The 13,719-nt window shown below is 36.1% G+C and overlaps 1 protein-coding gene across 2 annotated transcripts; it reads right to left on the bottom strand.

The window, feature by feature from the left end:
* Nucleotides 1-2,420: 2,420 nt before the first annotated feature.
* LOC139115570 (epoxide hydrolase 1-like) lies at nucleotides 2,421-10,781 on the bottom strand. 2 transcript variants are annotated; one of them, XM_070677809.1, is made up of 7 exons: nucleotides 10,403-10,758; nucleotides 9,790-9,858; nucleotides 7,523-8,132; nucleotides 6,152-6,281; nucleotides 4,938-5,140; nucleotides 4,427-4,646; nucleotides 2,421-3,310 (listed from the first exon to the last, which is right to left on the bottom strand). In XM_070677809.1, exons 2-7 carry the CDS (start codon nucleotides 9,838-9,840, stop codon nucleotides 3,106-3,108), a joined length of 1,419 nt encoding a protein of 472 aa, XP_070533910.1. In that variant the 5' UTR covers nucleotides 9,841-9,858; nucleotides 10,403-10,758; the 3' UTR covers nucleotides 2,421-3,105. The 2 variants fall into 2 exon arrangements, with proteins under 2 accessions (XP_070533910.1, XP_070533911.1); XM_070677810.1 differs by lacking the exon at nucleotides 9,790-9,858 and having other exon boundaries at nucleotides 10,403-10,781.
* Nucleotides 10,782-13,719: the final 2,938 nt, after the last annotated feature.

The raw sequence follows: 13,719 nt of genomic DNA, 5'->3' as shown, positions 1-13,719 counted from the left end.
TTCCCTGAATAATGAAATATTGAGGTCTCGTCCCGCAATTCAAACTGAAAGTTTTTAATCACACTGTTGTGTGTGTTTCGTCTGACGTTTCATAGGAAGAATGGAGAGTTGGTGTCGAACACATGTTGAATAATCAGCGATAAATTTCCGTTTCCGTTTTTCTGTACGAATATTTATCTTATAATGATAATCAGATATGTGTTTACCCCGACAGAAAGTTGTAAATCACAGTGGACGTCTCATTTCGGAATAATATTCACTACACCGGTCATAACTTTATTTATTACATAATTTAAAAGGTAGTTTATAATGTAGAAGTGCATGACATCAATTGTGCATTTCTCACATGGCTTAGTATCTGGAAATAAGTTAAGAATAGAATGTTTGCAAAAGGCATCATGGGACAGCCAGTGGCTAGAGTAGTGGACACACGATCACAGGATGGTTCCAGCCACAGGCTCTAGAGTCAATGCAGGCGAACCGCTAGCAGCCACTGATACAATTGTATCAGTGGCGGCTAGCGGTTCGCCTGCATTGACTCTAGAGCCTGTGGTTCCAGCCCTAGTATGGCCATGGTGCTGTGTCCTTGAGCGAGGCACTTTATTCCTCATTGCTTCTCCCCACCCAGGAGTGATTGGTACCTAGTAGGACAGTGGTTGTAATGTGTGCGTTTAGCTCTGCTGGGCTGATTGGCTGCACATGTGAGCTGTTGTTTGCTCCCCAAGGAGTTGAGTGGTACCAAAAAGGGTAATAATAATTGTAGAGCGCCTTGATCACATGTACTTGTGGATATGTGCGCTATATAAGAACTCATTATTATTATTATTTATTAAAATGCTTGATGATTAGGCTTCATTCACAAATACAGGAGAGAAGAAGGCCTGGATGAACCGCGACTGAAATCTTAATTTTTTCAGATCTCCATAAAATATCCTCTATGTGATCAAAAAATTTCAAGTCCCCACCCAAATTATATGGTCAAATATTAGTTAGGGATTTACGTGCAGAAAAAATGAACATGTATTACACACTTCTAAGCAATAAGTGTTTTTATGACACATGCATAAATATTCTGTGGTGGTTATGGAAATGTGGTAAGCAGTTTGTAGAGCCATAAATCCTGTGACAAGTTTTTAAATTGATTCACTTTTTTCTGTCCAGTTTTCATCTTTTTGTCATTTGTACATGCATCATAGGACACTTTGGATTTGTTAGTTTAAACTGACTTTATAAATCCAAATCTGGCTGGGTCAGAAAAGTGTCCAAAATGACAATCATGCAACAGTATGCAATTTGTACGTCCAGGCTACATTTTGCCAAATAGTGAAAAACTGAGCACGGTGGCCTATCCAAAGAAATATTTTTCTATAAAAGTACAAGACATGACATAGATCATACTTGTAAACACTTTAAAAAAATTAACAAAATTGGAAGATTGAAATTTTCCATTTAATAAAACTTTTAATCTCTGAAATTTTGGGTGTAATAATGGCAAATTTTGAAAAAATAAATAGTTCCATTTATTCACACGTTTTTTCATTTAAATTAAGAATCATTACTGTTCAAAGTTGTACGATAAGAATGTGAACATTTCATTCACTGCATGAACTTAAATAGTTTTTCATTTAATGACTTTAGGTGATTATAAGTGACCTATCTTGTTTAATAATATACTGGAATTCAAAAATCCCTACTTCAAAAGTTCAATTTTATCGATCATAATCCCTAAGCAAATAACATTACAAACATAAAATTTTGATACTTTTTCAGTATTTTTGATTTTTGTATCAATTCCCATTTCTTGTTTTACATCTTATCATGTTGAATATTCAGCCTATCAACACAATTTGCATTTGTGTTTATGAATACTTATATTGCTGTCAGTTGCATTTCAGTCCAGCCATTCATTGAAATGTCAATACACCGTAACACTGTTGCATATTCAGACTCAGGCTATGTGAATAAGCTCAAAGCACTTTGACATAATTTTAACAAATCAACCACAAAAAATGATGTTCATAAATAATACAATTTTGAAATAAAATATCAAGTTCAACATACCTACCGATTATTCACATCTTTGTTGGACAATGTATTCATTTTAAAATGACAAATACAGATAGCCTTGTAGGAATACAAGTAAACTGTACCATAACATTCAAGGAGATGCACACTGTTTTGTGAACATTGATACACCTATTGTCCCTTTTGGCCATTGTTTAACAATAACTGCCAAGTCTCCTGGTCTCCCATGTGTTGCTCTCCAGCCTGATATTATGTACAAGTATGTTTCACTGTCATGAGCGTCATTTGACCCAAACTCTTCTTCAACTACATCAGAGTCAAAGATATCCCTGTCACTGTTGGTACGCAGTGACAGTGACACTGCCCGTAGGCAGTAGGAGAGCAGTATAGCTGTATTAACTTTGATAATTTTGACAATATTTTTGTCCAGTTTTATTGACTGTGCTCTTGTTCTACTCCCTATAGACTACAATAGCATGTTGAACTGTCCAGAATTCAGCTTGCCAACAAAGCATGTGTATGTGTACTGTGCATTTGTATCATTGACAAATGACTTGCAGTCTGGACTCTAATTATCAACAATGGTGTTTACATATCCAGGCTTTGTGCCAAGCTGAATATTGTGTGTTTCAGCATGGTGTAGGGAGACAACAAAAACTGTATTTGATACATTGCATAAAAATATTGAAAAAGTAATCAACAGTTTCAGCTTCTGTCCTGTTACAGTCTCCCGGTTGTGTTTCTTATGAAAATTCAATGGCATTGTCATATTTTAGATGTCTTCAAAATAAAAGTCATGAAATGCGATAAATGATTTCAGATTTTGTTTAATTAGTGCTAATATTAGAACCGTTGGATGACGTAAAAATGTTATCCATTTTTCACTGAATTACCTACTAAACTATGGAATTTGATGGTTGGAAAGTTGAAACGATTTGGCACACTTGTTGGTTTTCAGAAACCATATTGCAGCTTTAGTTGAAATCAACTGCAACTTTTAATTCTTTAACTGTCACTTTTTATCTGATATGCCCTCATATAAATTTTCCCTAACAGATGTACCCTATGTGGGTGCAGTATTTATTGCCTCTCTTCAATCTTTCTTACAAACTGTCTCAGATCTTCAGCCAGTAAAAGTGGTTCCTCCATGGCGGCAAAATGGCCGCCTCTTGGCATTCTGGTGTAGCTGACCAAGTCGGGAAATATCTGCTTGGCCCAGTTTTCTGGTATATACGGAATTTCTAATGGAAATGCGGCAATACCAGTGGGTACGCTGATTACATAGCTGGAATAAAAGCAAATGGAGTGAACGCATCTGTAAGTATATGCCTGGAATCAAAGTACACAGTGTTTATTAATAAGCGGTATTTGTGTATGCAAATGATAATGACACATTAGCAATGGAGTCTATTTTCTTATGAATTGCAAAATATATTGAAAAGTATCCAATAAATTGAATGTGAACTTAGTAGGTATATTTTTGTCTGTTGATAAATTTTGGCATCATGGGCCAGTGGCTAGAGCAGTGACTCACGATCAAAGGATGGTGAGTTCGAGCCCCGGCATGGCTGTGGTGTTGTGTCCTTGGGCAAGGCACTTTATTCCTCATTGCTTCTCCCCACCCAGGAGTGAATGGGTACCTGGTAGGACAGAGGTTGTTATGTGTGCGTTTAGCTCTGCTGCGCTTATTGGCTGCACATGTGAGCTGTTGTCTGCTCCCCAGGGAGTTGAGTGGTATAATATTAGGTCCAGTGACCAGGGGTAATAATAATGTAAAGCGCCTTGATCACATCTACTTGTGGATATGTGCGCTATATAAGAACCAAATATTATTATTATTATTATTTTTGTAGCCCAACTCTTTTACTGTTTTTGAAGTAATCTATGATGAGAAATCAAAACTTTTTGTCTGGCTAAGCTGACAATCATTAATGTATATATTGCTCTAACCGAATCATTGTTCATGTATAGATTGCTACATACAAATTAAAACACTGTCACACTGAATATACCCAGAAAATTAGATGTAAGATTATATATTACATTCATAAAATTTTCCAATATAAACAATTGAAAGAAGCCACAGCTACTTTATGACACTTACAGTACATGATATTGTCATACCTGTCTGTCCGTATCTTTCTTTGTCTCTGTTGTCCTTCTGTACATATTCTCTCCTGCTCTCCATCTCTATACGCCTCCCTCCCCTCCCAACCCCTATAGGGCCCTCTCTCTCTCTCTCTCTCTCTCTCTCTCTCTCTCTCTCTCTCTCTCTCCCCCCCCCACCTACCTCCCCATCTCTGTCTCTGTCTCTGTCTCTCTCTTTCCCATAAACATCATCTAAAGTCTGTCACTACCTTGACTCTTCACCACTGAATCAATAAGCATCATCAACGCTTACCTGACTGCTCCGGAAAACAACTTTGGAACTGTTTCTTTGTACAATCTCATCGACGGTGCGATGTTTGCGTTGACCCAGTAGATCATGACATTAGTCAGCAAGTAATCAATGCTGAAGTGTTTCTCAAGGCCACCATCTTCAAGGTCATTGTACACTGGATGGGAATGTTTTTCTAAGATGTAAGCCGCCAGTCCGACTGGGGAGTCTGTTAATCCAAACCCTATTATACGGTAATAAAGGAAGTACACAGCTAGGATCAGTGTCAATCCTGGTACTACAGTATAAGGGTATCATCAACAGAAATACAGGTATAAAAGAAACTATTCCAATGGGTGAAAATTTTCACAAAGTTGTTGTCCTGACCCTTTGAGCGCCAAAGTCAATTTTTGTTGCCTTTATAAAATATAACCCAGTCAATTAAGTATGTACATTAAAGATACTATGATACAACATTAGTATTCATTTAAGGGTATGGTGTACTATTTATCAGAGTGAGTTGATTGTAACCAACCTGCTGTGTCTGGTTTTGTAGCCTGCAGGTGCAAGTATCCAGTGGCTGCAATCATTTCAGTCAATTTTTCACCCACAGGAAAGATGCGATCATATTCATCGTCATTGATGACCAGAGACGGGAAGATGCTACCGATGACAAGTTTTGCAACATAGTATGGTGGCTGGCCAGTTGGCATGTTGGTATGGTAACCTAAAACATGGCTGTCATTGTAAAATAGAAATGAAATTACAGAGGATGTAAATTACAGGGATCATGAATGTGAGACTGCAGTCGTAGTTGTGGTGAAAACAGCTACCTTCATGATATGAGGGCAGTATTCCTCATCCTTCCATCCCATCATTTAAGAAAATAAGATGAATGGAGGGGACATGTGTAGCAATTAAAAATCTGTATAAATGTTTGTGTGCATTAACCCTTTGAGCGCCAAAGTCAATTTTGTAACCTATATAAATAAACCCCTTGTTTCAGATTTTTGCCAAAATTTTGAAATGTGATATCCATCTGGTCCAAAATTATTTAAAAAATTAAAGAAAAATTCATAAGAATCGGTAAAATGTTGCAATAAAATTTTGGTGGGAAAAGTTACAGTACTCAAAGGGTTAATTTGTGAACTATAGTGTTTAAAAAGAGGTCAATTTTTTCAAATAACAAAAAGGTGTTGACATGAATTCATGCTGCTGATACACTTCGTAGTGATTTTTCCAGAACCATATAATGCTAAAATTTCCCAAGTAAATATATGCATTTATGCAAATTATATTAATGAGCATTGTTAGTGTATGCACATCAAAGGATAGTTTCGCATTATTAGTAAAGAATATTTGCTGACCTGAAAATCATGCATCATTTATCAGAAACTGGCTCTTGAAGCCACAGAGGAAAAAATTTCATCCCAATGGCAACCAAAAATCAAAATTTCCTTCCTCAATAACTTCATAAATGTAAAAGCCTTCAACTTTATATCATAGAATACAAACAAACACTCAACAGTGTTTAAATAATTGCAATGAATCCACCAGAACATTGTTACCATATAAACGTTTGGGAAACTAGAAAAAAATTACAGCATATGTATCCACAGCAGAATTTGAAGTATTTCCAAAAAGAAAATTTCAAAAGTTGTGATTATAATTTTGATTATAAATACAGTGATGATTTCACTGATAGCATACTGCGCTAATGTCATGAATTGTTCATGAATAATTCATTACCTGGGCTGTATAAGGCTCAGAAAATAACCAATGATAGATCCCATGTCACCTCCCTGGAAGTAATATTTTTCAAATCCAAGTCGTACCATCAGCTTATCAAATACTCTGGCAGCAGCTATTACATCAAACCCTATAAAGCAAGAGAGAAAAGCAGACTGTAGGTCTTAGGAAAATAAAATTGACAGGTTTCCATGAATATACTAACTTTCTGTACAAGGTTAATATTATCATTAGATGTTATTTTTTAATGTTTCAAGCAGTAGCAAGCAAGACCATCAACACCTGTGATGAAGAAGAAAAGCTGTTCATGTCAAAATACAAAAATTATTCCAAGAAAAAATTCATTATATTTCAGCTTCAGGGGCATTTGATAAGTTCTGAAATGCAAATGCTTTAAGGTGGTTGGAAAGGCTATTTTTGCACCAATTCTTTTCTCAGAGTTAATGTCAAGTTTCAAGTGTTAGAATCAAGATATTTAGTTCAAATTTTCAGGATAACTCTCTCAGTTAATACTTTCTCCAAAGAATATAAAAATTGTATATTTGCAGCCATGATTTTGAAATATGACACCAGTAAATATTAAAATTTAATTTTTCATATTTTTTTACATATTTGAATTAATAATAATTGGATAGTATTAATATTACCAAATTAGTTATAAATATGTTGACACTATTATTTGTAAGATTTGTACGGCAGGATTTGTAAATAAATCTGTTTTTATGATTTTACATGGGTTTACATATCAAAAAATAATTAAAATTCTTTCAAATTTCAAAATATGATTCTTCAAAAAGTACTTCAAATACAGGAAAATTTTGCCGCACATATCTTATCTGTAACCTTGTTAATAGGCTGTAAAAATCCACGTCCATATCTCATTTCAAAGGTTGGATTAAATTGGTATATAATTATGTAGGAAAACTGTTATTCTGTCAAAAATGTTGAAAACAAGCCATATTTGCACCCCTCTTTTGAAGTCACAGAGTAGTCTTTTTGGTAAATCTCACTTTTGACACCTCTTTGACACTCAAAGAATCTAAAAATGCATTTACAATAGCAGTTACTCACTCTGAATGCAAGCACCGCCTTGTCAAACTTTCCTGAAAAACAGCAAATAATGACTTTCCCTTTTTAAACATTTTATTAAAAGCTAGGGGACCTCTACCATAGTTAATACACTAAGGACTCCCCAACTTCTTCTTATTTGGTCAGTTTTTCAGAAGTTTCAACAGGCTGTAACTCTGCAATGCCTTTGTGCCCAAATGTCTAGTTTTTTTTATTCCACAGAGAATGTTGACTACTTTTATATTTTAATAGTTTTGTTGAAGTTTATAACTGACGCTCTAGCCTTTCCAACCACCTTAATACCTTGTTTATGCGGAGCTTCTGAAAATCCATATCCTGGTATAGAGGGAAGAATTACTTCAAATACATCATCTTCACTTCCACCATGATTCAAAGGATCTGTCAGCATCGGAAGAATCTTGTAGAATTCATAAAATGATCCGGGCCAGCCATGCACCATCAGGAGAGGCCTGACCTTGGATGGATCTTCCACTTTTGGTTTGACATGGACAAAGTGAACATCAAGTCCTTCGATTTTTGTCTTGTAGTGGTCATATGTGTTGAGGACCTGTTCCTGTTGTTTCCAGTTGTAGTTGTTCCTCCAATAATGCATAATTCTCTCCAAGTACTGCGGGTTGAAGCCATAATGGAATTTGCTCTCCTCAAGTGGTTCAAAGAGTCGACGCCGATCAAGCCTTACATTCAGATCTTCAAGCATGGAATCCGGAATGGAAATCCACACCTGTCGGATACTGGTGTCTTCTTCCTCTTCTGGCCTCTCACCACGGCCCCACCATCCATCTCCGTATTCCGGTGGGGTTGCCGGTTCAGAGGATGTTAAATACAGCCCAAGGAATACACTCAGCACCGCAACAAGGAGGGTGAGCACAACTACAACATGACAATTCATGGTCTGAAACAGAGAGAATACAAATTAAAGCCTATGAGCAATATACAGAATACAGAACTTTTTATCAAGATATCCTGTCATACTTTCTGACTCAACACAGTCTTAAAATGTGAACACTCTAGTTACAATCAATAAATATACAAGAAAATACAAATTAAAGGGACAAAGTCGCCCATTTTTCATGAATTTTGTTTGATACGAGTTACTACTTATATTGTTTGACATGTTGAAAGAAACTGAATGAATGGGTGCCCATGCATATATTCGACCCCAGTTTTAGACACGATACATGAAACCATCGTGAAAATGAATTAACGGTCATGACCGTTAATTCATTTTCGCGCTGGTTTCATTCAATTTGTCTAAAACCAGGGTCGAATATATGCATGGTCACCCATTCATCTGGTATCTTTCAACATGTCAAACAATATAAGTAGTAACTCGCATCAAACAAAATTCATGAAAAATGGGCGACTTTGTCCCTTTAAAGTGAAGCTGCACATTGCCAACACAGTTTTTTTTAAAGGAATATTTCTCATCCAACATTACAAGGAAACCCCCTCATACTGTATATTTTCAAAAAGCAGAGAACCTTGTTTAGTATGGTAGCAATAGTTTACTCGAAGGATGAAGGGGGTCTATATTTGGGGTAATAAACCTCAATATTGGTATTAATGATAAAAAGTAAGTTGTCAAAAACTTGATACTATTTTCTGAAATGTTATATTTCACTTAAAACAAGAGTATATGTAGATAAAACCAACTTATATTTTGTATTATCTATCCTCATTCTAAAATGGCATGAGTTGAAAGAGTGACAAAGTGATAAAAAACGTTAGCAAAATTAAAATGCCTCCTTATCAAAATGTGAGAACTTTCTTGCCAAACAAAATAGTGGTTTTGTTACCCAACATTCAAAAAACATAATGTAAAAATTTCAGAAAATTTGACCTAGCTACAGTTAAGTAAAATTATTAGGAAATCTTGAAATTGGAAGAAAAGAGCAGCCAGGAACTTTGGGTGGTTTGCATACATTTGCATAAATTAACTTCTTTATCTGGCAACTTATGACTGCATGACAAGCTAAAAGGTGAACCCAACCAATATTTTAATCTTGGGTTCACAAATTAAGTAAAACTGAATGAATGTTTGCAAAAAAAAAAAAGTGATTTGAAATTGAAAATACGCCATGTTGGGTGCAACAATAAAAGTGGTTTAAAAAAGAAATACGATTCCTCTTTTCAATTGTTTAGATTTGTTCATATTTTTATTTTTTATTGTTTCTTTCTGTGAAAACAAAAGACAAAAAGAGCATTAATGGTAAAAGGTTTGGTGCAGATGATGGAATATTTGTATATGCTAACTATCTGGATTCTTTTATGATCGTTTATTGTCAAAGATTGGCAACAGAATGTCCAGGGTAAACATATTGTTTGCAAAAAAACATAGATTAAATGCGATGAAAGTTTTTTTTTGTATCTTAGCGGAAGCTTTATATATCAAATTACGCAAAAAGGGATTTCATATCTCTGTCTTGTACTATGGACACGTGTCCACGCACCATTTCAACATCGACATGCAGTTTTTCATTCTGTAGTTTATACCAGGTCAGTGTAAAGGTCAACGCCCTTTCTCTCTCAAGCTTGCATGCATACGGTACCTGTCGAACTGTTTCTTCTCTAGCTACTATAGTCAATCCCCGGGAGTCCATCAAACCAAGGATGGACTTCTGCAAATACAAAATACCCCAAATAACACAGAATATCAAACAAATTTGACTGTCGAAGGCCGCTTATGCCGTTTGCTCCAGGCACAGGTGCCTGGGTTGCCGGTGTACATGCATAGAGAGAGATGGGCATGTACATCGGCATGGCAACCCAGGCACCTGTGCTCCAGGGAAAACAGATACAAATAATTTCTGGTTGAAATCGATTCATGTATCGCAACGATGTTTCAGATAAAAATACGCGTAAAATACTGGGTAATCATGTGACCGATACATCATACTGTAAGTTGGATTTTGAAAACAGGGGTCAGGTTAGCTGCAATAATTGTAGCCCACGACTGAAACACGACAGAAGAAGCCGGCGCACGACCCGTGGGCTACAATGTTTTGCAACTAGTACTCTAGTAGAAACGTCTATCCCCGCCGTACGCGTGACATCCTCATCATCTCTGTGAAAAGCATCGATAATCGATGACGTCAGTCTGTCGAGTAGCAGGAGTAGCAGAAAGTTAGCATGTCTGTTCCTTCTCCCTGCTGCGCACATTACCTTGACAACTAAACTCTGTCAGCGAAGCAACGACGAAGTCTCGAAAGCGAGGCAAGAGGTCTTGTGGTATTCCTCAGGGCCAAGATCACAACCACTGTGCTCGACGATGAACTGATGAGGTCACCGCGAACGCGAAACTGGAAAATTTTAGTCAACACTGACAACGGAGCTGTCAACTTGTATGGCGAGTGTAAGTTGCGACGCACATAGTACATATACTACATAGACTCGGTTCAAGTCAGTGATTGTGTAAAGTCAAGTCACCAGGCAAGTTTATAAGGCATTAGTCAGTGTTACTTTTGTGCGAAACGTCGAGATAGCCTAGGTCAGAGCGCGATGTCGACTTCGCACTTTGTAATTCTTTGCGCATGCGTGGAGTGAACGTGATCGACTCTCTCACTTAATTTATCACTGATTCAGTGATTAATTTTAATACGCATCATACATGTCCTAGACTGAGTCAAAGAAATCTCAAGATTTACTCAAAAGTTCGAAAAGGTTGTAAGCAGCTAGTTAGAGGACATCTGTATCAGCTGCTACGTCGCATTTGTCTATTGGTTCAATTTCTGATGACATCTAGCAGTTAGTTTATGAGCCAATTTTGAAGGTATCGTTGTTTTCAATGTTTCTATAACCACAGGGGATAAGGCGTTATCAGTCATAGCAAGAGTGTAAAAATATTAATATAATTAGATTATGAAGTGTTAATAAAAATTCAATATTTCTTTCACAGTTGTATACTAACAAAAGTACCCTACTGCACTCAAATCCTGAATGACGACTGGTAATCATGCCAAATTCACACAGTTGTAGATTTATGATTATAAATATTCTTGACCAAAATTAATATCTCTGTCATTATTATATACTCGCAAAAGAACCCAACTTTACTGAAATCCTGAACGATGATCAGAATTTATGCCAAAGTCACGCAGTTGTAACAGAGACCCTCAGAAATATGGTTAGTATTACAGTTACTTGATGCGCAGTCACAGTACTGCCTCAGCAGTCTGTCTAAACAGTAAATAAGGGTTGAACCATCTGATATTTGGGTGGAGCTACAAGAAATTGGTATGGCAACAATTTTTTTCCAAAGGTTACCTTGAACCAATTTTTTTGTCTAGTGGAGACAAAGCAGTTTTTTCCAAAAACACAAAATCACTGATTGGCAAACCATGGTATTACATGCACAGCACAATAAATTACCCAGAATTCTGATTTGTACCAATGAAGGTTGCTTTTCTTAAAATTTTTCCTGCTCTGCATATGAGCAGTACCAGACAGCATATAAAATTGTTAAATAATATTTAATAAAAGGGCGTATATAAATATTTTTAGTTATGTTAGATATTTCTGCCGCCTTTGATACGGTTAATCATGAAATTTTGTTAGAGCGTTTGCACCATCGTTTCGGTGTCTCTGGTAATGCTTTGATGTGGTTTAAGTCATATCTCTCCGATCGAAGACAAGCGGTAATCATAAATTCTACCCAGTCGCCCTATTATCCTCTGGAAACAGGTGTACCGCAAGGGTCAGTCCTTGGCCCAATTTTATTTAATGTTTACACATCCCCCCTAGGCGACGTAGTTGCTCGTCATGGTTGTAAATATCATTTTTATGCCGATGACTCAAATCTGTACATGTCTTTTCGACGTGAAAATTACCATGTCACTTTAAGTAATCTTGAATCCTGTGTCTCAGATGTCAGAGCCTGGATGTCCTCAAATTTTCTACGCCTTAATGATGATAAAACAGAATTTGTAATTTTCTCTAAGAATTTTGACTTTTATTCAAGTCTTGAGCGAAGTCTTCGTATAGGTGATGCGCTGATTTCAAACCAATGTCAAGCAAAGAGCCTTGGCGTCATTCTTGATTCCGGTCTCACTATGAAATCTCATGTCAGTCATATTTGTCGCTCTTCCATGTTCCATATTCGACACATTGCCCTCATTCGTAAGTACCTATCCAGATCTGCCACTGAACAACTTATCCATTTGCTTGTCTCCTCATGTATCGATTCTTGTAATTCTTTGCTGTATGGCTTACCACTGTATTTGATTAATCGCATTCAGCATGTTCAAAATGTAGCAGCCAGAGTTATAACTCGGTCAAAGCGTTCTGATCATATTACACCATTTCTGCAGGAACTTCATTGGCTACCTGTACACCAGCGTATCATTTACAAGATTTTAATTATTACTTTTAAATGTTTATATGGTGCTGGTCCACAATATCTGAGAGATTTAATAAGTTTTTATGTACCTAGGCGCGAACTTCGTTCTGCCAACGATTTTAGACTCAATACATTCATGACCAAGACAAAAAAGTATGGTGATAGGGCATTCTGTTCTGCAGCCCCAATTTTATGGAACGAGCTTCCAGTGAACATTCGTTCTTGTAATAATTTTATTACTTTTAAACGTACGCTGAAGACACACCTTTTTAAGTTGCCTTTCTCTATTGATTAGACTTTATTATTATTTTGCTCGTTTTTAACTTTCTCGATCAATTATATTTTTATTAGTTATCCATTTTCTTATTGTAATGTATCTTTTAGCGGCTTTGATCACTTTCTCTGTGGAGTTTGTCGCTTTACAAATAAAGTATTATTATTATTATTATTATTATTAATATTTCAGTAAAAATTTCAAGTAATCACTAAATTACAATTCAAGTTACAGTTTTGCAGGTACCTTTGGGAAGCAAGTTACGACCAACTGTAGGGATCATTCTCTGAGAAGGGTCAGCAATAAGAAAATTTCTTTCGTCATTTCCATTGGAAAAAAATCAATATCCTTTTGTTTCATATAACAGGAACAACTAGTCTCACTGCTTTCCATTACGTTATCTGTATTGCTGTGGACACAATCTATGAAAAATTTTACAAAAATACTATCTCTTCTTTCTATCAAGCATAATCCTGAGATTGATTTAAAACGGGAATAGAAAAGAAATGTGTGCTTAAAAGTATGTTTTCAGAATTTTTAAAACTATATGAATTTGTCTAAACATGGGAGACATTGTACACTTCCTCAAGGAATCTCCAATGGTACAAATCATAATGAATAATGAGTTATGGGATATATCCATTACTGTGTAGCATCATTAAATTGGAAATGGCCAGGACTGGTGTCTAGCGTGTAGTTGCATCAAGGGGGCCTTCCCAAAACAGATCCCCACATACACTTCTTAATTATTGAATACATACAAATTATTAATAATTTTACCTCTATCTATCTGCATTTTCCTATAAATTTTTGTCTTTGTTTTTAATTGGTAGTCATAAATCTTCCAAGAAACAGCTTGTGAAGTTCTTT

This window comes from Ptychodera flava, chromosome 17, assembly GCF_041260155.1.
Source record: "Ptychodera flava strain L36383 chromosome 17, AS_Pfla_20210202, whole genome shotgun sequence".
Taxonomy (NCBI): Eukaryota; Metazoa; Hemichordata; class Enteropneusta; family Ptychoderidae; genus Ptychodera; species Ptychodera flava.
This window is presented reverse-complemented; position numbering and strand designations above follow the sequence as displayed.

What these genes read in the sequence shown, in the direction of transcription:
- LOC139115570 (XM_070677809.1), bottom strand. Translation starts at nt 9,840, where the DNA reads ATGGACTCCCGGGGATTGACTATAGTAGCTAGAGAAGAAACAGTTCGA. An exon ending in AGAAGCTCCGCATAAACAAG is followed by an intron (nt 6,282 to 7,522) that starts GTATTAAGGTGG and finishes CTTGCTTTATAG; the next exon opens with GGTTTGATGTAATAGCTGCT. An exon ending in CTGAGCCTTATACAGCCCAG is followed by an intron (nt 5,141 to 6,151) that starts GTAATGAATTAT and finishes TTACAATGACAG; the next exon opens with CCATGTTTTAGGTTACCATA.